Source organism: Staurois parvus, unplaced genomic scaffold, assembly GCF_062004578.1.
Source record: "Staurois parvus isolate SC_StPar_1 unplaced genomic scaffold, SC_StPar_1.0 ptg000081l, whole genome shotgun sequence".
Taxonomy (NCBI): domain Eukaryota; kingdom Metazoa; phylum Chordata; class Amphibia; order Anura; family Ranidae; genus Staurois; species Staurois parvus.
The window spans coordinates 1,308,259-1,333,714 of record NW_028317877.1 but is presented as its reverse complement, the minus strand read 5'-3'; the positions used below and the strand labels follow the sequence as shown (position 1 = coordinate 1,333,714).

Here is a 25,456-nt window from a genome sequence, read left to right as displayed (position 1 = left end):
CAGTGTGATGATGAATTTCCCCACAAATCATTATCACTCAATTCTGCAAGTGGTTTTGATTTACTATCGCTGTTCTCTAGCTGGTCTAAAACCGCTTTTGACATAAAGGGACACTTTTTGGACGCCATGGACTTTTCTAAGTTTCTAGGCAGAAAGAACAGTCAAAATGCAGGCAGGGCACAGGACAAAGCAGTAGGGACAAAATGTATGTGGAATGTTTTGAAACAGCAATGTTTTACTATGTAATAATCATTTTTTAAAAAATGACATTTTTAAAAAAATGTCAAATTTGCCGCCGGTTGCGGCGCCCGTACGTCCCGACGTCACAGGGACAGGAACATGGAAGCCGGATGCCGGCATCGGCTGGAGGAGTTGGCCGGGGATGCTGCAGGGGACACATCGCGGGAGCGAAGGACAAGGTAAGAGCTGCAGGGACTCCCTATGCAACGCTGCATGGTAAGCCCGAGTGTAGCTCAGGGTTACCGCTTTTGGTACTGAAACTTTACCCCGAGCTACACTCGGGAATACAGCTATGGAGGTTAAAGTTACTGACTCCTGTTTGACATGATTTTAAATGTGAATGCTTAATCCTGAACACAGCTACATCCCCAGTTATAAAAGGGTGTGCACATTTCTGAAACCACGTTATTTTTTTTTTATGTTTACTTCCCCCTCCCTAAAAGATTTCAGTTTGTTTTTCATTTGAGTTTTACAGTTTATAGGTCACATTAAAAGGTGGAAAAAGTTCTGAAATGATTTATCTTTGTCTCATTTTTTTACATCACAGAAACCTGACATTTTAATAGGTGTGTAGCCTTTTTGTATCCACTGTACATTCAGAAATATACAGGCTTCTACTGTAAACCTTAAATACCACTTTTCAGGCTGTCATGATATATCATCAGCTTCAGTACTTTATGACTGACCAACCTGGAACAAGTTTGCAGATCAAAAGTTATGACTTTACACTGACTTTGATGGAACTGAAATAGAGACAGCAAGGCAACTAGCTTTTTCAGAAGGAAGTCAGTATTGGCAACATCAATATTTTATCTGTTTAGATTTTCATTGAGATGTACTGTTAGTAGCACTGTAAGTAGAGTGGGTTGAGGGGAGACCAACAAGGCACCACATCCCGATAATACACACATTAGAATCAAACAAATTAAAAATTGTGGAACTTTTAAGGTGCCGATAACCACCTTAAAAGTCCCAACATTTTCAGTTTAGCTTTTTCTAAAGCATGTACTGTACATAGATCAGCCCAATAAAGTGATTATTTTTATGTAGATGAGTATTTGGAAGCCTTCATAATGCAAATGAGCTGCACTCACATTTATTTTTTGTTGTAGGGTTTGATGAAAGCCAGGAAGCTTTTAAGTGAGAATTTTGGTAACATTCACATTTACGTTGGACAGCCATTATCTATACGGTCACTGTCTTCTGGGAGGATAAATCGCTCTGAATATAATCTTACCCCAAGGTACTGTGTCATAGACATTATGGGGTAAATTTACTAAAAGGAAGAACCGCATTCAACAATGGCAGAATATAGGCATTTTGGAGCAGGAGCACATGGAACAAACAGATTTAATTCTGCTGCAGGCCCTTTAGAAACTCAAAGTTCTTCTTCTCCGTCTGACTATAGTCATGGGTTATAACCTGAATTGCCTGGTGCATTTACATTTTGCATTTGTGAAGTTAATTATTCACCTTCTTGCAACATGCTAGCTTCAGTGGGTTCATTAATTGAAGCAGTAAGCACTAGTCTCTGGCTAGATGCACCTAGCTCTGCACTGCCTCCACTTAATCCAATAGACATGAAAAAGAAGGCAATTCCTAGATAAGCCCCTCCCTATTCTTGATCAAGCCAATTGGGATCTATATAATAACTGGCCCAAATCTGGTACCCTTCCTGACATTTTTGCTGCTTTCATGGATATCAGTGGTTCCAAAATAATAACAAGTACTGCAGTCGGGAACAAACAGAAAAAGATACACACAGTATCTTTAAAAAAAAGTTTTTTGTTTTATTTTGCGCTTTTTAGTTTTTCTATAAACATGCTCAAAAAGTTATGGCATTAATATTATAATTTTACTTTTAAGTAACAATGGGAGTGGCTGAAGCAGTACATGGTTGGGTTAGTTCTTTATCAGGGTCTTAGGAATGTACGTGCCAGAAGAATTAGGATAATGGAAAAGACTTTGGCTGCAGTGGACAAAATGAAATACCTGTATACACAGAGTTTAACATTTCTTTCACACTGCCTTGTACCCTATGGAAAAAGAATTAAAAAAATGGACAGTTCCCATGGTGGACCCAGCCATTCTTGCACTAAATAATGTACTGTTTCTACTGAGGGCATTGCCCAGTTGCTTCAGTTGATAGGCATTTGAAAACTCTTTCTGAATTCATCCTATGAACATATAGGTCTAGCCCTACAGCCAGCTATTACCACCTTATTAGTTGCCCAGACTATGTAGAACTTGATTGGAGAACTCAATAGTGAACTGTCTCCTGACATAGAAACCTGAATCATATTCCTTCTGCAGATTACAGACTCTTGCCCTCAGCCCTACCATTCTGTGTAGATGCCTTGGAGTATATGATTCATCAGATCTCCAGAATGTTCCTACTTCCTGTGCATATGCACACAATTTTATGGCTTCAAGCTTGGTTGACTGACCTTGGTCGGGGAAAGATACTTTTTGTGCATGCCCTTTGAATATAAGCTCCTTGGAAAATGCCTTGAGGAATACATTGAGATGGTTACAGAGGGAAGAAGTTTCCTATACCACTATCAACAATGATACCTCCCTGTTGATTTTTCCCTATCTACCTTATGTTTACAATCTGTTTGGCCCCTCCAGGCATCATTATCCACTGCAGCTCCATCCTTTTATAGTAGACCCTTCACCTCTATACCCACTGGACCTGGTCAAAAGGCTCAAGGTCATTGGAACTCTCCTCCTCACTGTGTAGGGAGTTTAGCTCCACTATATAGTCCCCCTTTTACACATATCTCCCTGGCTTATAACCGTCAGACTCTGTTCTTAGGTTTGATATGCCCTTCCTTTCTGCATCAAGGTTGCGGAATACCAAGCTGCTTGCTTTACGAGTTGAGGAGCCATTCTGTTCTTCCTTCCTCAAAAACATGACCAGTCGGCTCTATTTGCTGGCTTAATGCTGGTAAAGATTGCATTGTGCCTGTTCTCAGCACTCCCCTTATGCATTTGTTTCCCCTTCACATGCGATCTGTAGGTGCCCCAGCACTTGTCTACCTCTCCCATATAACAACTTCAGTTATATGATTGCTCTAAAGATTTGTACCCAGAGATCTCCCAGCATTCATCACCAGCACATTCCAATCTCTATACTCTGCAATTTATCGTGTGAGGTAGTTCTCATCCACTGTGAGGATAGGGGACTTCATCCCAGAACTTGTTTCCATTCCTCATCCTGCAACTTCTTTTGTTTGGAATCAGCACACACTTAGCCCTTGGAACCCTGAAGGTATTGGTTCTGCCTTGTAGATCTTCTTCCTAGTACCTTGACCAAAGTATTTAAAAAAGCCAGTCTCTCTTGCTTCCCTAGGGCTCTTCTTATCACATTCTGTGGGAATGGCATTCTTCCACCCCATGTTCTGCCTTAAGGGCATGTCAGACAACTTACAATTCACAATATGGGTGCAGTCAGGCCTGTCATCTATGGCTGCCTGCCACGTCCGTCCTTGAAAATTGACCCCTCTTCTGTTTCCCCAAACGCCAGACCCTCTGTGGGATTGCACTCAGCTGGGTAATCTTTTTTCTAGGCCTTCTGTCCTCTGAGATGAGTCCCTCCTTCCCTACCTAAACCCATTCTTCGAAAGATGTCTGGGTTTTGGGGCTTTTTACAGCATCTAGCATCTGTTTTTTCTCACATGTTGCAGGGCTACCTCTGTTTCTCTGTTCACATTTTCAAAGGTGGTTTTTTGACCATTGGCAGTTTGATTCTATGCTGATCTGTGTTTCTGCTGTCAACTGTCTATTTGAGCCCACTGAACTTTGTTTTTTCCTGTCAGCCTATTGCTGCTCTTATGGTTAATTGTTGTTAACCCCACCAAATATTGCCTGGGGATATCCCATGTTTTATGAATCAATTACTGTGGCCTGTGCTGTAAGATTAAAATAATAGGAAATTATTTTGTACGGGCTCAAATCACACCACAAAGGTATCAGTACTCAGATTCGGTGAGTACTTGACTGAAAGTATCGGTACTCATACTTGCCGGTAAAAAAAACAGTATCAGTACAACCCTATGTAAAACTTTGAAAGTTTACATAAAACCTTGTGTCAATAATAATAAGAAAAGTAATCTGCCGTTTTTGTAGACTAGAGTCATACAGTTCAATGCATTCTTAATTCACTGGATCATTTAATGTAAGGCAATGTATAAGTCTATTTAAAATGTATAATTCATTACAGAACTGGTTGTGCTCACCATATTCCTAAACACTGCTTTTCTTATAGTAAAAATAAAGTTATACCTGCAAAAACACCCTTTTAGGATCCATGCACACTGGCAATTTTTAAGCTCCTAGAAGCTGTTATTAGCATTTTTGTACTGCTCCTAGAAGCTAAATAGTGTTATCCTATGTGTCCATGCACACTACTTTAGGCTACTAGCATTCTCTGAGCTTCAACGTCTAGGAGCAGAAAGAAATTGTTTTTGTAGAGTTTTTTGGAGCATTTTTCCAGCAGAAAAAAAAACACTAAACGCTCCTAAATGCTAATAAAGAGCTCCTAACAGCTTTTTTCTAGCTTCTTTTCCCCTCTACATGTACTGTGAAAACGGTTATAAACCACTCGTAAACACCTCGGAGTGCTACAAAAATGGTATTAAAATGCTATTGCCAGCACTTTTTATCCAGTGTTTTTTCCAACGTTTTTTGAGCTTAAAAAAAACTCTAGTGTGCATGGAGCCTAACTGTTCAGACACAGGTTTGATTTTTCTTTGTGCCTCTTGCATGTTTTAGGCATTTATCACATCGACCATCTGAAGATATTCAAAAGTTTATCACCAATGTAGCCTATAAAGTAGAGCTTCACCAAGTAGCCAACATGGTCCTCAGTCCAGGTACCTTGATAGCAGCCATTTTATTGCAAAATTTACCAGCTTTGAACTTCAACATATTGGTTGAAAAAACACTGTGGCTAAAGGATTTAACAGAGGACTTTGGAGGGATGCTAGAATGGCCTGGTATGTATTTACATTGTTATCACAACTGATATTTTACAGTTGATTACTAATTTATAACGAAAAGCTTAAGGCAGATGATTGGTGTTTTTTGTGATCCAAGTCACATTATTTTGCTGCCAAATGTGTGTTATGACCAGGGGCGGACTGACAACTCATGGGGCCCCCGGGCAATAGGAGATCATGGGGCCCCTGTGTCCTTGCCCAAACTCAAAAGAGCCTATGAAAAAGGTACCAGGGGCATCTCATGGGGCCCCCTACTGACCCCGGGCCCTCGGGCAGTGCCCGAGTTTCCAAATGGTCAGTCCGCCCCTGGTTATGACATTAGTAGGCCTTCCCATCATTCCTGTTATCCTCTTTTATCCAGGAAACAGCTTTCTGCAACTCAGTTTGGAGAATGGCAAATGTTTTTATTTGCTTTTACTGTCACTCAAATCTTGAAACATGAACACTTTCTACATCTGAGACTCACACTAGTCAACACAGGGCCAGTTAGACAAACTTTTAAGCATATCCTTCTCTTTTCAGAGGCCAACATGTTTTTTTGGAATCTTAGCATGACAGGGCGTCTAGGACAGTTCCCTAGTACACTGAGCCCGGCAGCTTGCTCTAAACTCTGGGAACGCAAACCTTTCCAAGTTAACCACAGCTGCCCTATATAGAGGTTAGGCTTCTCTTCCTCAGGCCAACTTACTGTGACAGATTGGTTCAGTTTCCCAGGTCAACACCAATGACACATGGACCAAATGTCCCTAGTCATTCAGAGCTTCTCCGTGAGTTTGTAAAATAGCACCCACAGGCTGTACATGATTGACACAGTGAAGCACCAGAGATTTACAACTCTAGACTCAGTGCCAGGCCATGTCTCAAGAAATATATTATCATTTTCTAGCAAAATGTCCATTTTATCTTCAGCCCAACTATTGACCCATTAAATGAAGCATCACACCTGGATGTTGCTTTCCAGATAACGTAATCTTTACTGTGTTCTACACATTTCACAACAGAACACAACTATTACAACCAAACCTTCAGCAAGGATGTACATTCTGTTCCAAATTGTTCAACAATTCTCTGTTGGAGAAATTATAGTGCTCATACACCTCCTTGAAGGCTACTCTTCCTCCCCACTTCAGAGGAAAACTCATCCATTTGCTTCCCAATCTCCTCCAGGGAGGAGTCCTACTTCTCTGAAGGGGAGTCTCAGCCTGTGAAACCTACATAGTCACCTTCTTTGGGTCTCTCTTCTGCTAAAACAAAGTTCAGTCTTCAGAATCTTTCTCTCGCACACCAGCACTGACTCTACTCACAGCAACTTATATATCCCAGTACAGGCAAGTTGCATGACAGGGCACTCCCTTTTTGTGAATCAGGGCAGAAGCAACCCCCCTGCCTATTTCCTTGCAACTACAGCCCTACAAACTGCTGGTAGAGTCTACCAGACTCAGCTTTTTTTTTTAAGTATGTCTGCAAAGCTCATGCTTTCTAAGTTTTTTTCACTCTGTGTTAAAATTCCTTTATGCTATTGCATTTACCATATTACTAGTAGAGTACGCTGACAACCTGCCTTTTTTGCACTTGCTATCAAAGCTGACACTTGTTAATAGTTGATTTTTATTCAATCTGAATAAAATTGGCAAAAGCATTCTTTAATAATATTTGAGGGCAAGGACTGCCACTTCTCTGGACTGCCACTTCTCTGCTTAAATTGCTTTTCAGAGGTGTTTGATAGGTGTTGGTAATCCTCTGAATGCCACACTACCATGTTGCAACCATGTGCATTGCATGTGGTTGACAGGCGGTTGCAGCGTGGCCTCATTCACTTCAAAGAGTAGTGTTCAGCAGGAGGTAGTGCCTGCCAAATGCGAAAGGGTATTTACTCCCTGCTGCGGCTGTGAAGCAAAGCATCTTGGCTGTGGCATGTGTACACCCCAAGCTGCTTCATTTGCAGCTTAAGGGGGAGTGCTTGGGGGTGGTAAAAACAACATGACTCAACCATGTGTTTTTACCACTGATCCACCCCCGATCACAAGTATAAACAGGATCTAAGGATAGGTGAATCTGCCTAGATTTGATTCGCTAAGTGTTCAACAAATCCTTTTTAAAATTCAGCAAGCTCAAACTTCACTGCAAATCCTACTGAGGTCTACTGTGATGGAAATTTGGCCATGTTTGGGGCTAATAGGCAAACTATCGTCAAAAAGGGTATGGGAAGCTGGGCACTGCCATGGCGATACATGGATTAACAATCCAATTTTTTTTTTCTAAAATTACCAAACAGCAAGGAGAGGGTCTTTTCTTGCGGTTTTGAGGACAACATTTAAAATAAACAAATCTTTTAAATACTATGTTTTGGAGATACCATAAAACTGTACTTGGTGTAACAGAACAGTACGATTTTCATGGACAACAAAAGTTTACTATGACAGTGCATACTTGGCAGTGGCTGTGTAAGGGGCCAGCAACAGGGCAATTCTTAAATAGCAAGGCTAGGCCCAAATGTACTAGAGACAAAGAACACAGGCTTGGATTTTCCTACAAGAGTTAGGATACTGCAAAGCATACAGCAGTAAAAAAAAAGTCCCTATCACATAAAATAAAAATTAAAAAAAAACTATATGAAAACCCCAAAATACAATCTCTTTGAAACAAAAGCCCACATTTTTTAAGAAAAGAAAACCTTGCAGCAAAAAAAAATGAAATAATGTTTGTTATGGATTGGGCAGCAGCCAAAAATAACTGCTAACCTCGAATCATTCATAAATAAAATAAAGACAACCCACTACAACCCCCACCCCCAAAAAAATATATGATCGAAAAAGCAGAAAAGGGGCTGATTGTCCAAAAAGATAGGAAATAGAATGAATCTCTCCCTATGTGGTTTGTCAGTTCTCCCTATCCTTTTCCAATAGCAGATTTCAATACACTGTGCTTCTCCCGTCGTTTAGCTCTGGTTCACACTGCATGGGCTAATTAAAGGTGTAGGAATCACATCTGTTCCCACACCTGCAACCACCCACAGTCAAATGGCACTGCTCCTAGGAGGCACGCGGGGCTGCCATTCATTCTGAATGGCATTCCCATGCATCTCAACCTGCAGTGTGTTTGTAGGTGCACAAACTGCAGGGAAATCGCATGGTCAAGAAGGACATGCGATTTCCCTACAACCACATTTTTAGACAATGCATGCACCTTTTAAAAAATCCGCCACAGGAAAATCGCATGGTCGTTTTAACCATGGGATTTCCCTGCGGTTCCTACACCCGCAAGCGCAGCGAGTTTATATTGAAGAGGCTATCTTATCCAAACCCACCTTATTGACTCTTCTTAGTCTCCTGGTCATAGTTCAAAGGTTATGCAGTGGATTATAGTTTATTGGCAAATAAATTAGCCAGGACCACAAATCTTGAACCAACAGGATTTACCTCAAACCCATTGTAACAGTGAACCCAAGCCTCATCTCTATATCTGACACTAAGCTTTGCATTCTGTGTCTAAACTCTGCCTGCTTGGATAAAAGGGAATATCGATATGCAAAATGTCATGTTTACCTAAAAAAAGAAAAAAAAAAGATATGTAACATTTTATATAAAGAAGAAAGAAAGCGATTGATGTGCAAGCCTCTTCAGTATATACCAACAGTTGGCCAATGCCCATCCAGCAATAAACATTGTTCCATTTAGGCTGCTTTCACACTGAGAAGTATTCCAAGCGTTTTTGCATTAGAAAAAGCGCCTCAAGAGCTCAAAAAAAACTGCTTCCCTGTGTATGTGAATGTATATCTATATATGTTTTCACACTGAGGCATTGCGCTTGTGGTGTGGTGTAAAAACTCCTGCTTGCAGCATCTTTGGGGCATGTTTGGGAAGTTACAAAAAGCCCCGAAAACGCCCATTCCCATTGAAATCAATGGAAAATGCCTGAAAAGCGCCTTAAAAACGCCTCTGAGAAGCCTTTTTGGTGCAGCTTTTAAATCATGTGTCCTTTAAAAAACACCCAGAAAGTGTGGCAAAAGCGTTGTAAAAATGCCTGTGCGTGTTTGCTGTGTTTTTGCGGAGGATCAGTGTGAAAGTAGCCTTAGTCTACATCCTGCTAATTGCAAGTCACTATATAGCTGATTTTATTTATAACTTTTACTTTTAGTAATTACATCTGGAGTACATTAAAAAACAATACTTCAATAATATTTCTTCTTTGTGATGTTCTGTGTTTTATTTTATGATCTCATATGCAAGCTAACATGTGTAAAGTTGGAATCTCTACATTTTGTTATATATTTATATGTATTATAGGTAACATACCTGTTGATGAGGTGGTTCGATCCAGTCTACACCTACATTCAAACTTTATGAGCCTTGTGGATGATCAGGTAGTTTTGCTTGAACATAACGATGATGACATGACTGAAGATTTGGTGAACAAACGAGCGGTCACATTTCTGATGGGCGCTTCCTACAGAAACCAGCTGATTAATATTTACATAAGGCCTGCTCTGGTTGTATTGGCTTGTAAACTGACAAAGACTTTCAAGAAAGGTAGGATCTAATTTCTTACACAGGTGATGACCACATGCATTCTTAAATGGACTTAAAGAATGAATCCAATCAAAATAATCCAATTTTGGTAGGAATTTGAGGCAGGATTCAGATAAAAAGTAATACATAATTGCTGTGCTTAAAGTGGTAGTAAACTTGTTAAAAAAAAGTTTCCTTCTGCAAGGTAATATCATAATGTGCTAGTATGAATTGCATACTATCACATTATGAAAGTTTTACCTTAGAACAAAGCCCTTCAGCAGTGCGCTGACACTGGTACAGAAGGCTTCCATCTTCACCCGGTTTTCCTTTGCCGGCTGTGGCTGCTTGAATGGCCGAGCCGCAACGATGTCACTCCTGCACAGGAGTTTCAGCCATGGGACACAGCTCTGAAGGAACGGCGTGGGCATGCCGTTCCTTCATAACGTATGTGCTTGTATTGTCACCGTATGCTGCTCGGTGAACATTTAGGAGATATTCATATTATTTACAGGGAGGCCTTTTTATAAGCTTACCTGTAGGTAAAAATATACAAAGTGACTTTACTACCACTTTAATGGTGTAATTGAACCACTTCTGCACCTTGCATCCGTTTATGAGAACGGTTCAGTTAGAAAGAAAACTTTGAAACAGCTACTGTACATACAATGTACTACATTCACAAACATTTCACAAACATAAGCTTTCAAAATCTATTTAAAGGCTAACTAAAATCACATAAGTAAACATTAAAAGAGAAGTTCAGGAATTTAAAAAAAAAACATACATACTCACCTAGGTGGAAGCAGCAATGACCCGGAGCAGCATCTATCCACCACCACCTCTAAGATCAAGAACTGAGCAATCAAAGACGTCTTCAGTGAGCAGAGAACTGGTGATTGTCAGTCACTGGCTTTCTACGCTGATCCTCCAGCTTCTGTGGAGCGCTGGGCTGTGGAGGGGAATGGGAGTGGTTGGCTCAGGCTCTGAGCACAGCACTGAGTGGCTGAGCCAGTTGCTGGTCCAGGCATCTGACTGGATCCTAACCAGGGGCGGACTGACCATTTGGAAACTCGGGCACTGCCCAAGGGCCCGGGGTCAGTAAGGGGCCCCATAAGATGCCCCTGGTACCTTTTTCATAGGCTTTTTTGAGTTTGGGCAAGGAAACAGGGGCCCCATGATCCAATATTGCCCGGGGGCCCCATGAGTTGTCAGTCCGCCCCTGATCCTAACTTTAAATTTAGGATCTCTCCAGAGCCTGGACTGGCTCACTGACATCAGTCAGCAGCAGGCCTTAGCCCACCTTCGGCTGAATATGGGTCACAAGAGTGCAGAGCTAAGTGCACTCCTTTGACCCACAGGACAAGTAGGAGCAAAAAGAGCTTTGGCCTTACTTCTCTTTTAATTTACACTCACTGGCCACTTTATTAGGTACACCTTGCTAGTGCCAAGAACATATCCCCCACACCATACAAAGTAGGATGGATCCATGCTTCCATGTTGTTTACACCAAATTCTGTCCCTACCATCTGAATGTCACAGCTGAAATCAAGTCTGCCCATTCTCCTCAGACATCAACAAGGCATGTTCGTCCACACAACCACCACTCAATGGATATTTTCTCCCTAGAGATGATTGTGCGTGAAAATCCAAATAGCTCAGCTGTTTTTTAAATACTCAGACCGGCCCGTCTGGACCAACAACCATGCCACATTCAAAGTCACTTAAATCCCCTTTCTTCACCGTTCTGATGCTTGGTTTGAACGTCAGCAAGTTGTCTTCACCATGTCTACATGCCTAAATGAGTTGCTGTCATGTGATTGGCTAATTAGAAATTTGTATTATCAAGCAATTGAACAAGTGTACTTAATAAAGTGGCTGGTGAGTGTAGATAGACGTTGTATGAACAACCTCCATTTTGATAGTCTTACTTCCACTTGGCACCAGTCCAATAAGCATTAGATTTTGACAATGCTAAATTGCACTTCCCAGTTGATCACACCTGGTTATCTCCTCTATTTTTAGACATTTTTCATCGAAAAACAGTTACAAATCATGATATACAATTGATCATCCAGAAACAAAGCTAAAACATTACTGCTTAGGCTACGTTCACACCTATGCAGGTTGTGTTTTATCCGTTTATTCATTGTGTTTTTGCACTTGCGTTTTTGATGCATTTTTGATGCTTTTTTTTATTTTCCTTGTTGCTAGGCAGATTTAAAATGCATCAAAAACGTGGCAAAAACACAGCTAATAAGCAATACATTCTTTTCTGCAGCGTTTCCATTTTAGTCTATAGAAACTAAAATGCAACTTTTTGCGTTCCAAAAAGTCCCTGACCCTTTCCAAAGAACGCACCGGGTGAAATTGCACAGGTGTGAACATGTCCCATAGGAAATCATGTTAAATGGACTGTACTGCGTTTCTGCAAAGCGCTGCAGAAAACGCTTGGGTGTGAACCTAGGGTTAGAATGCCCTGGTATGTTATTCTGACAAGCTATTGCTGCTTTCAGGTGCTGGTTGGTATTTAAGCTGATCAGGCTCAATTTAAGACTACAACAAAATTTCACCCTCCTGCCCACTGTTAAAGCATGCTCATGGTCACAAACTATGTAAAAGTGGCTTCAGCTTGTCCTCCACCCATGGAAGAACCCCCTCTCCAAGTGTTTCACCCAGTTTGGGGCTTATTAGGAAATCTGTGTGGTTCCAGCAACACAGTGGCTAAATGGTTATCACTTCTGCCTGGCAGTACTAGGGTCATTGGTTCAAATTCCAACCACGGCACCACCTGCCTGGAGTTTGCATGTTCTCCCTGTGCCTGCATGGGTTTCCTCCAGGTCAGGGGCGGACTGACCATTTGGAAACTCAGGTACTGCCCGGGGTCAGTAGGGGGCCCCATGAGATGCCCCTGGTACCTTTTTCATAGGCTTTTTTGAGTTTGGGCAAGGACACAGGGGCCCCATGATCCCCTATTGCTCGGGGGCCCCATGAGTTGTCAGTCTGCCCCTGCTCCAGGTACTTCGGTTTCCTCCCACACTCCAAAGATATGCTGGTAGGTTAATTGGTTTCTATCTAAAATTGGCCCTAGTATGTGTATGTATGAATGTGAGTTAAGGACCTTAGATTGTATGCCCCTTGAGGGTTAGGGACTGCAGTGAATGTACAATATATATATATATATATATATATATATATGTGTGTGTGTGAAGCGCTGTGTAAATAATCATAATAAATAATAAATAAATAAATTTACTCTATATTCAATGTCAGCTCTTTATAAAACTTTAGAAATGCTGGAGCTCTTGCTACTGTGGGACATATACAGTAAGAATGCCGAAAAGTATCAGCCTTTTTAGAAATGAATTGAAAACATATTAAAGTCCCAGGGGCTATTTTAAAAAGGAACTAGTTTAACAGTTATTTATCCTACCACTGTCTCCAAATGGAACCCAGTCTCAGCTGATCCGGTGGATGCCTACAGGATTCAGTAATGGAACTGTAATGGAACTATTGACTGTAAAGGACAGCTGCAGTCCGGAACTAAGCCCAGAATCTAAACTATTCAGCTTCTGGGCTTCTGATAGTGCTACAGAGCTCTCAGGTACATTGGTCCAAAGTGGAAAAAGTGCAACACAATACTTTTGCATTGTGTTTAAAATGGAGATTTTATTACCTTACCCCAATCAGGCCCCCTATATTAATGTTGTCTGAGATAACCAAAGAGTTATTCATTAATAATATTCTAACTGTATCATCTTTGTTTCAGATGATGTTTACAAATCATTTACGTTTCTGCGAAAAGTTCTTTCTAGAGAGTTCATATTTTTCCCCGGAAGTGAAGAGCAGGTAAGGCATAACAGGGTTGATTTACTAAAAATAAATAGGGTATTTTAATTTAGAGAAGGTCATGAAAATTTACCATGAAAACAATACCTAATCAAGTGCTATGAAAAAAAAATTAAGGATTTTGTAACTTGAACATGATTGGATGAAGTCAACAGAGTTTCATCTGTGAAAATCCCCTTGCAAACAACCTATTTTCATTTCCAATACATCTATATTATCCCATCCATAAAATCCCAATACATCTATAATATATTTCAGCATTTAGTTTAAATAATAACTACTTGCTCTTTAGAGGATTTACCCCCCTTCTTGACCAGGCCATTTTTTGCAATACGGAGCTGCGCTACTTTAACTGACAATTGCACGGTCATGCAACACTGCACCCAAATGAAATTTATGTCTTTTTTCCCACAAATAGAGCTTTCTTTGGTGGTATTTGATCACCTGTGTGTTTTTATTTTTTTCCCTATAAACAAAAAAAGACAGACAATTTAGAGAAAAAAACAATATTTTTGACTTAAAAAAAATGTAAAAATCAAATTTCGTCATAAATTTAGGCCAAAATGTATTCTGCTACATGTCTTTGCTAATATAATATACCAATACATGTAAATTAATTGGTTTATGTGAACGTTAAAGTGTTTACAACTGGCAGTGTATATACTGCAATTGTTTTTTTACTAGTAATGGCGGCGACCAGCGACTTATAGCGGGACTGTGGCAGGCATTCTGACACTGGGAGAAACTGACTTGGTTTCACTGACATCCCCAGTGACACCAATACTGTGATCAGTGCTAATAAAAAGCACTGACACTGTACTAATGGCACTGGGCAGGCAGGGGTTAACATGTGGGGTGATCAAAGGGTTAACTGTGTGCTGTGTGCTGTTTCACTACTTGGGCTGTGTATACTTCACTATAAGCACACTGCTTTGTATGGCTCTGCTATGCTATCACTGAGTACCGGCGAGTATTCACCGGCCGGGACCCGGTGATTGACATCCGAGGCCTCGAATGGTGGCGCTGGTAGGGGGTGCATGCGCCCCCTACCCGGAACTGCAAAGTCACATGTATATATATGTGATTTTGAGCACCGATGCCGCCCTGTAGCAGTATTTCTGCTATAGGGCGCCGCAGAACTGGTTAAAATGGTTCTAAAACCTAAACATTTTTTACCTTAATGGATTGCCTGCATTAAGGTAAAACATTTTTAGGTAGAAGTATCACCCCCTCAACCCCCCCTCATACTTAACTGAGCCCTCACTTGATCCAGCACTGTGCCTGTCTGTAGTGGTTCCCATTTCTCTCCCTACTCTCACCGGTTTTGCAGAGGTCATTGGTTACCACCACTGCAGTCACTTAAATCCTGTAACAAGGAAGCCGAGGCAAAGTGTGTCTATGGAAGTAGGCAGCAAGACTCGGGATCAATCCAGCATGAGTGCCCCCATAGCAATGCTATGGGGGCAATTATAAGGGAGGAGGAGATAGGAGAACCAAAAGCACACCCAAGAAGAGAATGATCAGGGCTGCTCTGTGAAAAAACCATTGCACAGAGCAGGTAAGTATAACATTTTTGCCATTTAAAAAAAAAAAGACTAACATTTATTAATTTGCAACAGCACTTGAAAAAAAAAAAAGAGTTAAAGGAAACCTGTACTGAGAAAAATATATTGGCTGTCAATGTTGACCTCTCTTTCTGAAAATGCTTTTTGACTAGAGGTTATACTAATGCTTTAGCTTCAGCATTTACTAACCTGGAACAAGTATAGAGATAAGGGTTCAAAAAAAGCTCCTAGCAGCAGCGTCTAGAGTTCTTTTTTCTGCCTCTATGTGTACATGCACACTTTGTAGCCTAGAGGCGTTTTTTAGGCTCTTTGTTTAGGAGCAGAAAAAAACGCTCTGGTTGGTGTTTTTGAGAGGGATTTTCCAAACTGCTCCTACAGGATATTACTGACACAAAAAAAAAAAAAATGCAGCAAAAAATGCTAATATCAATGTTTTTTATCCAGCGTTTTTCTGCCATTTCTTTAAGCTCTTAGTGTGCATCAGTTGCTGTTTGTTTGTTCCCTCTGACTCCAGCAGGGCCTTGGATAAGGGGGTACCACCAGTTCTTCTATAAGGGGCCAAGGCCAGCATGGGGACCCAGACAGCTGGGTGAATCGGATGTGGACAGGGAGGGTGATTGGCATAGTGGGGGGGAAGGGGCAATTACTGGAACTGAACCCACCCTGCCACGTTGATCACCCTCCTTGTGCACCATACATTTCTCCCTGTTGCCCAGCCCCCCACCCCCATGTGCCCCCACCCCCACATTGGTGACAGCTTCCCTCCTCTCCCCCCCACCAGCAGCTGCAAGCACACAATAGGATCCTTCAGGATGGTGAGAGAGGGAAGGGACCGGTGAATACTGTATGTAACATTTACCAGCCCCTTTCTTTCCTGAGTGAACACAATGAGTGATCGGTACCGATTGCTCACTGTATTCATTCATAATTGCAATTCTATGCATAAAGCAAAGAAAACTGTTTTTTTTTAGGGCAGGGGGCCCTGTCAGGTTGGCTAATATGGGGCCCTGTGGTTTCTAACAGCATCCCTGGACCCAAGACGGGATTGAAACCAGGCATAGTCAGGTAACTATTAAGTGTAATATTATGTAATGGAGCACAGAGCAGAATATCAGCCCTGGAGCATCCACCTTTCAAAACAACAGCTCCAATATTTCTTTCTAATTTTAGAATTGGAAAACAATCCATCAGGTTTGTTTTAATGTGGGTCATTTAAAATTGGTCCAACAGCTGTTTAGCATATATTTGTTTGTAAGCATATGTGACAAACTGCGTTAAACAAACGCATACGTGTTTACCAGAATAGCATATGTACAGATAATTCAATGCATACTTTCAACTCATTTCTTGTAGGACTTTGAAGAAGGCTGCTTCTTGCTTGGCAAATATAATGCTGTCCACATTACATCAAATGAAATGATATCACCTGACTCCAGCGTGACTCTCTTTTTATTCAGAATGTTGCATCCTCTTCTGGAAGGCTACCAGGTATAGAAATGCTCCATGTGGTGCAACTATAGTCTATATCTGGCTACATACTTAGAGACATCAGTGTAAAATATTTATATAGAGAGAATGAAAACACACAGGATTGAATGCTATTGTTATGAAGAAATGATTGTATAAATGGTAATTTCCCATGTAAGCAATGGTTTACTTTAGACTAGACAATGCTTTAGTGGATTCATATTGATGCATGCTTCTTTTTGTCCAGTTAGCTTGCAACTACCTTTCACAGGATATGTCTGAGAGTTTCACAGAAAAACAATATATGTCTGGTATGAGATGTTTTGTCTCCCGCACTATTGCAACAGGTATGTAAAATGTATGAGAGTATAAAAAATACAGTGAGCGCTCCAATGGTCAGCAGCTGAACAGTCAAGGAAAACACATAAAAGTCCCAAAAATATATATATAAAGAAAATGCAGCGCTGTGTGATGTTACTATATTGCGGGCAGATATAAATAATAAATGAAACTAAAGCAAATGAATAAATAAATCACTAAATAAATAAATCACAGTCCAGTAATGGTGCTCGCTGATTCCCAGTGTAAAAGTTAGAAATGCGCACTAACCAGAAACGTATTAATAATACGCTTGTGTATATGATATCGTGGAGATTCCCATCTCTTTTCTGGTCTGGTAATGGGCAGGAGCTGGAGATAGTAGAGGAGGAATTTTCCACTTCACACACTTCTGTAAGGATTTCTGTGACCTGCTGGACCTCCATTTCGCCACACGAGGGCGCTTCATCTCTACTATCTCCAGCTCCTGCCCATTACCAAACCAGAAAAGAGAGGGTAATCTCCATGATATCATATACACATGCGTATTATTAATACGTTTCTGGTTAGTGCGCATTTCTAACTTTTGCACTGGGAATCAGCGAGCACCATTACTGGACTGTGATTTATTTATTTATTGATTTATTTATTGATTTATTCATTTGCTTTGGTTTCATTTATTATTTATATCTGCCCGCAATATAGTAACATCACACAGCGCTGCATTTTCTTTATATATGTAAAATGTCTGGTTTACAGCAATGGAACAAAAAACAAAACATTGTGTATGGAAGAAGACGTGGTATTTGGGGATCTGAAAATGAAAAACGGATAGTATGAATATGTTGTATTAGTTTTAATGAAGTGTCTCTAAATGTTATTGGTGTTTCTCCCTGAATGATATTTGCATTTCACCCTGAGCCTGGGTTCACACTGATGCGGTGTGGAATTCGCACCGGTTTCTGTGCAATTCTGCACCGCATCATAGTCGCACCCAGTTCATGAGAACCGCTGCGGGTGTGTGTGTTAGGGTAACAACACCCCGGAATCAGTTCATAAATTGCAGTGTGATGTGCACAATCGGATTGCATGGGTGTGAATACCCATGCGATCCGATTCTAGTGCAGACAAAAAAAGGGTCCTACACATTTTTGGTGCGGATGCAGTGCGATTTGAGCCATACAAAATGTATGGCTTAAATTGCACCGCACAGTATTCGCATGTGATTTGCACTGGAATGTGGTACGGTTCCTGTGTGAATCGCATGCGATATGCCGCACCGCAGAAGTGGAACCCAGGCTACATGTTATTTGTATTTTGAGTGACCTTGGTAGAGTAGCCAACAGGGAGGCAGTGTAGATAAAGATACAATTTGCATCTACAACTGTTTTTGTTACGTTTTTGGGGTTGTATTTGATATGTGCAAAGGTAGATCAAACAAATACTTTTAGTGTAGCATTTAATTAAAGGAGAAGTACAGCCAAAGCACTTTTGGCTGTACTTACCCTATGGATCACAGGAGTGCAGTTCATTCTGCACTCCTGTGACCTGTTTTCAGCTAACAGCAGGCTGAAGCCCACTGTCCAGGTTGGGGAAAGATCCCTACTTTAAAGTCGGGATCCATCTCAGAGTCTGGAGCGTCACCTGGCTCAGTCTGTCAGCGATCTGCTGAGAACCTGAGCCAACCGCTCCCTCCCCCTTCACAGCCCAGTGCTCCAGTGAGCACTGGGAGAGGGGGCAGAGCAGACGGCAGTGACTGACAGACACCCCTCTCTGCTCACAGCGGCAGTGAAAACTCAGAGATCAGCGGTCATGTGATCGCTGAGTTCTCACACTTAGAACCGACAGGGGACAGATGATCAGTACCCTGATGATCAGTGTACATGTCCCCTCTGAGGAATTAAATCCTGCTAGATCACTTCAGACTGGCTCCTGTTTAAGATATAGCTATGTACAATATTAAAAATAAGTGCCTATACTGTTTAAAATCCAGTAATACACTGTCTCACCCTGCTCTGCACATGCTCAGTTGCTCTCTGTTTTTAGGCACTGTGCTGAATTTGTAGAGGCCAATCTGCTGACAGCCTACAAATTTCATGCGGCTTAAGCAAAATGGCAGCCTCCAGCTAGAAGAAACAGGAACATTGCTGGAGGCAATTTACAGCACACACTAATTTTGGTAGCATCATTATTATTGTGGAATAATTAATTGCTATGTGGTCTTTCTCTACTGCACACACTCCAGTGATCTGCCCTAACAAGCATATAACCAAAAAGGTTGATGGTGTTCTCATGGAGGTTACTCACAGGCAGTTACATTTTCTAGATCTCAGTTTGAATTAAGAGGGGTGACTCACCATCCTATGTTGGTGGAAACCTCGGTTTGTCAAACTGTTTCACAATGGGCTTAATGTCTTATTGAGGACTACTCCATCAAAAGGCAAGCCCTGGTGTCATGGTACATTTGAATTAATGTCTGGAGTCCTGTGCTTTAGCTGTGAGGGCCTCTTGTGTCTTACATGGGGATGATGTCTGTTCATATGAATAGCAGTTTGTTTACATGCCAGGGATGCTGCTAATACATCCAAACAACATATCAGTTGCCTTTCAAGAAAAGTTGACTCTTCAGTTCTGATCTTGATTCATTGGTTGTTGGAATGTGCTCCTGCCTTAATTAAAGAGGTCTGTGGATGGGGTATAGGAACCTTACTTTTCACCTTCATCTACTACAACAGTAGTTTCTTGTAGACAATAAGAGCCTACATCACTTTCAAGCTGCAGGTTTCAAGGCCAGAGGTCCTCTATCCCCTCTGCTCAGCCTTCTGCATGAAGGCGTGCCTCAACTACTGCAATTGGGGTGCTGTTTGTTTATCCTTCTGGGTCTTATGGTAGTTTGCCTCCTCAACATTTGGGTGCTCATGTCACCCCTGTAGCCTCCATTGTGATACCTTGAATAAGGAATCTCGTTCAGTTGCTCCTTGCCCTTCTGGTATTAGTGCAACTTATTGTGCCTGGTTTGTTTGGACTCACTGCACCCTGGGACCTCTCATACCTACTCTATTAGGAGCTTGCCTTAGTGAATGGTATTCCACTCAAACTTGCACTCATCTTCGTTTTCACCTGCAGGTGGTTTCAACCCTTGCGGTAATTGAATCTTTTTAGTGCTATCCCTCTTTTGAGTGACTTTTTGTCCTACATGGCAACATTGATCAATCCATATGCCCCCCTGTCCTAGCAAGGACTTGACTCTGCTGGGTGCTTTAGCAGTTCTCAACCCTGCTCATAGCACTGGCCTTTATATCCACCCTAATGCATTTTCCTTGCATCCCCATTGTAAAACACTCAGGAGATCTCTCTTGAAGAAAGCCTTTTTATATTCTCACAGTTGCCAAGGGTCACACTAGTACACTGCTTCATATTCCCCTTAAGGGAGCATAGTGTAATTTCAGAGCTCTTTGTGAGATCTGATTACTGGGGGGATAGGTCATCTTTGAGAGGCTGAGCTGTGGTATTTTGAGGAAGGTTTGGCTCAAAAGCATTTTTTTACTACATTAAGTGTTGCTCTTTTTTCCCCCAATCAGGTAGCGTGTTTGTTTTACCTGTTCTTTGATGGATGGATAGATGATCGGTCCTTCACTTGTGCCCATCGTTCCTTCAGGTTGCAGTTTCACCTGTGCCGTGATTATCTGTCCTGGCCTAGAGCACCAGGTTGATCCTTGGTAGCCTCCTATTAGTTGTGGCAATTTCCAAATTTGAGTTGGTTTTTTTGTTCATCTAGCCTAGATTCAGAAAATTTGTTGTAGAATTACCTTCACACTTGTTGGACCATTCAGTGGCTGTTGCAGCCCCCCATTTAGATTGTTTTTTAACATCCCAACTGTTTAGGAATTCCTGTGCTCCTCAAGGGACTAAAAATATATACAGTAAATATGTTTTTTGTACTTATCCTAAAAATGAGGCAGAGTTATACAGGGGCTGGCTTGAACACTTTTTGTTTGCCATTATCCCTACCTCCTGTAGGCAGCAGTATAACTTAATTGTTCAAGAATTCCTGAATTCTTGTTGTCTGGGCTTCAAGAAAAAGCTTTAGGGTAAGTACAAAAATCTTATTGTCTTGCTCTTTTGGTATTACATACAAATGACATACAATACACTAATAATTTCTTTTTTGCAAAAAGTACAATGACCAAATTCTCAACTATTTCTTAAACATGTAATCTCTTTCATACCATTTCCAACCGTTTATTTTGTGTCTTCACAGGAGCCAGCAGTTGTTATGAAATCTTGTCTTCTGATATGTTGAAGAACTCACTGTCATCGTTTGTGATGCTAGGTGTTGTGGAGGCCAGTAAATCGTAAGAGTAATACTCTACATCTAATATAACATACTACAGTAGTAAAGTATATACAGCCGGAGAATAGATGCAGGTGCTCCCTCTTTTGTGTCACCCCTTGTCTCCACCCCCTTCCCAGCTATGTGCACCATCCCTTGGTTCCACCCCCTACCCACCTCCAAGCACCTTCCCTTGGTTTCACTCCCTACCGACCTCCTAGTACGTAAGTTTGTCTGGAATTTGGTATTGATAAAATATATCTCCCGCAGCCAGTGACAATAGACCCCCAGCAATAATACCTCCCCCAGTAACAATAGATCCACCCCAGCAACAATATATCTTGGAGCAGCCAGCAACAATATATCCTTCCCTCGACAGTAGATCCCTCCCAATAACAATTGACCCCCCCAGCAACAATAGATCCTTCACAAGCAACAACAGACAAAACTGTTACAATAGACCCCCAGCAACCATTAACAATAGACCCATCCCTCAACAGTAGATCCCTCCCAGCAATAACTGACTCCCCCAACAACAATATATCTTTCACAAGCAACAGTAGACAAAACTGTAACAATAGACCCCCAGCAGCCAGCAAAAAAAGACCCCTCCTTCAACAGTAGATCCCTCCCAGCAACAACTAACCCCCCCAGAAAAAATGGCTCCCTCACAGGAAACAATAGCCGCCCCAACTACAATAGATTCCCCAGCAGCCAGCAACAATAGACCCTCAAGCACGCCCCATCAATGCTTAGCATTGCATATATTCAGTGCTGGAACTGTGTTTTCCCACTGAAAAAAAGCTCTGCATACAGCATATCTTGTACATAGGAGTTACTTCAGGGATTACTACTTCCTAATGCATTGAAATTCTACCCTACTAAGTCAAACCTTTGTGTAAGAATATCTGCCTTTTTGATTCTAGAACAGTGACTTCCATTTTTTTTGTGGTGTGATGTCAATTAGCCAGCTATTTATTGCTAGGATTATATTTCATGTCTAGTGCCAAATATACATTTCTTGGTTTAATATCAATAATTATGTTTTCTTCAGATTACCTATATAGAGCAAAAAAAGAAAACTATACTATAACTATACTATCCAAATTACCAAACTTCTGAATGTAATTCCAAAATATGGATAAGAATGAGTATATATTCAGCCTGGCCAGGTTTTCTGGCCTTCTAAGGAGAGTAGGGAGAATAAAACTTGTCCATGGAATGTGCCATTATTTCCTTATGATTAATGAAAATAAAGCTAATCCATGGGTCAAATGATATTACAACTTCATACTTATGGTGTTGGCAATAAAGCAGCAAGTCTTTGTTCTGCCACCTAAATGTGTACCCCACAAGAGAATTGTGGCAAATGCTTCAGAAAGGACTACTGTTTATTAGTCATATCACAGAAAAATAAAATTGCTTTCTGCTTTCCCACACTACAACATTACTAATTTCTTAGATCAGAGCCACCAATTCTTTTTACCTATGCAAACTATTTTTTTTTTTAATTCACATTACATTTTTGAATGCTAATTCTGTTGACAGATTCTGTTGTAACTGGTAAAATGTATGCTCTGCAAGGTACAGTGGAAGACCACCTGTCATCTGAATAGTGATGAGTTTAATGTTTGTGTGACAAGTTTTGCATTATACTTTAATGCTTCACCCCATATAACCAGTGCGGCTTGCTTTTGCCTACTACCTATATTCCAAACATATGTTCATGTGCATACTTCCTTTATACTTGTTCACTGCCTTCTTATCTGCCTACTATCAAGTGGGCACACTACCTTTATATCTGTCCACTATCAATTATGTAAATCAGTGGAGCATTCATCACATGGAAAATTCTTGTGAGGTTAACCTAAAACTTTCCAGAGAGAAAAATGGAGGGCTACCATTGTTATCCTCCTTTCCTGATAAACATGTTCCATGCCTGTTATGCTGACCCTCTGGCTTCAATACTAACATTTACCGTAGATGCATACCATAAAGTCCCTGACTTTACTTGATGTACTGTGTTTTTAACTTTTGCCATAAACATATCAAAGCTATTCAGCATGCAATGATTAGGATGCTTGCTGAGAATCCCAAATTAATTTTTTTACATAATATGATCAATCCAAACTGTAATCTGTTAAATTAGAGTGTGTTTATTTTCTAGGTCAAGTGGAACAAACTATATTGTACATAGCAAGACAGCAAAGGATATGGTGACAATATTTGGTAAGGTGTTGAATGTTTGGTTTTTGAGAATTTGTTTTGTAAAATCCCTTCAAAGCTCGGGTAAAGTATTACAGCATTATGCTGAATACAGCTTTTAATACTGATTCCATTATTCTTTTACTTTTATAGAAAAACATCAAGGAAAATTCCCAGGAGCCAGACTCTAAGGATATTAGCCAAATTTCACATTCCATCCACAGTGGTGGCTGCTTGACAAAAATATAATTTATTGAAACACAGAAGCCAGCTATCAGCATGCAGTCCATGGACAAGTTACAATAACCATGTCATTCAACTTATACCACTGTGAAATACTATATTATGTATTCATCTGTTGAAAATGTACAGCTCAAAACTCATTCAAGATTGCAGCCTTCTGAATTTAAATGCAGTAAATGTTTCTTACTATAGACAAGTTTGCTAGCAAAATAAACACTTAGGGGCATATTTTTTAAAGTAGTGGAGACAACTTTCACCAGACATTTCCTGTTACTTGAAACACCTGCACTAGAAAGGTTTGCTACAATGGATATTTGGTGAATGTCAGGTTAACTGCTTTGTTAATTTGCCCCTTATTGTAATTGGCTTTATGAACAGATTAATAGGTTAGATCAGGAGTGGGCAAACTTTTTGACTTGAGGGCCGCAATGGGTTCATATATTGGACCCGGGGGCCGGACCAAGAGTAGATGAATGATGTGTATGTGTCATCCATAGTAAGTATAGTAATATTCCCCCATAGTAAGCATAGTAATTAATCCCCCATATAGTAATTCATCCCCCATAGTAATTCATCCCCCATATAGTAATTCATCCCCCATAGTAATTCATCCCCCATAGTAATTCATCCCCCATATAGTAATTCATCCCCCATAGTAATTCATCCCCCATATAGTAATTCATCCCCCATAGTAATTCATCCCCCATATAGTAATTCATCCCCCATAGTAATTCATCCCCCATAGTAATTCATCCCCCATATAGTAATTCATCCCCCATATAGTAATTCATCCCGCCTATAGTAATTCATTCCCCATATTAATTCATCCCCCATATTAATTCATCCCTCATATAGTATTTCATCGCCCATAGTACTATTCCCCCCCAAGTAGTAAGCCAAGTCCCCCCTGTGTCAATTTACTTACCTTTGCTCCGCGCGTTCCTCTCGCTGTGTTCCCGCGCCGTTCCGGTCTTCAGGGCGGACTGTGAGAGGAGCCTAGCTCCCCTCACGTTCGTCACGCTGCCCCGCCTACACACATCCTGACAGCCAATGTATCACGCTCCACGGGCCGGATTAAAAGGTCCGCCGGGCCGTAGTTTGCCCATTGCTGGGTTAGATACCACTATAAAAGGACATGCAGTAGTGTCAATCTTTCAACTTTCTTTGAGCACCCAAGCTCCACTCATAGGAGGAACATTTGTATCAGTGAAGAATGCTGTATTCGACAACAGGTAAATTAGGGGCAGAAAGTGCCATTTTCTAGCTCAGGGTAGAACATGAGAAATCATGTTAATGTGCCATAATTAACATTTCATGAATTCTGAGAAAATATTATTCTTAACTGGAAATCCAGTATATTATTCCTAACCATTGTCAACTCTTGTGTTTTTTTTTTTATCTTATTCTCGTTTATACAAAAATATATTTTTAGCAAAACTATTTTACTAATTTCAAACCAAGAGATTTTTTTTTTGTGTTTTTCATTGTTGTAAATAACTTTCAATGGCTGATGTTTTTTTTTTAAATGATAGCAGAAAAATTGTGACAATGCTTTATGCAGTGTCCTGTAAATCATATTCTTTTATGATTAAATTTGAATTAATGATGATGATATTGTAGTTAAAATGAAGAATAACACTTAATTTTTTTCTTGTTCAATGATTTTTTTTTCAGGGAAAAGGTCAGTTGGGTTACAGAGGTCATAATAAATTAAAAGCAAAGAAT

At 40.7% G+C, this 25,456-nt stretch overlaps 1 protein-coding gene across 2 annotated transcripts in view; it reads left to right on the top strand.

Moving 5' to 3' along the window:
* Positions 1-25,104, top strand: part of LOC149468639 (dihydroxyacetone phosphate acyltransferase-like) — a 71,756-nt gene extending 46,652 nt beyond the window's left edge. Inside the window, exons 8-16 of one of the 2 annotated variants that reach the window (XM_089669694.1) lie at positions 1,353-1,483; positions 5,017-5,240; positions 9,530-9,772; positions 13,521-13,600; positions 16,519-16,653; positions 16,880-16,979; positions 21,212-21,305; positions 23,451-23,512; positions 23,642-25,104. In XM_089669694.1, coding sequence (XP_089525820.1) covers positions 1,353-1,483; positions 5,017-5,240; positions 9,530-9,772; positions 13,521-13,600; positions 16,519-16,653; positions 16,880-16,979; positions 21,212-21,305; positions 23,451-23,512; positions 23,642-23,679 — 1,107 coding nt within the window. In that variant the 3' untranslated portion in view covers positions 23,680-25,104. Of the gene's footprint in view, positions 1-1,352; positions 1,484-5,016; positions 5,241-9,529; positions 9,773-13,520; positions 13,601-16,518; positions 16,654-16,879; positions 16,980-21,211; positions 21,306-23,450; positions 23,513-23,641 lie in introns of those variants that run through there. The other variant, XR_016311641.1, reaches the window with a different exon arrangement.
* The last annotated feature ends 352 nt before the right edge of the window (positions 25,105-25,456 follow it).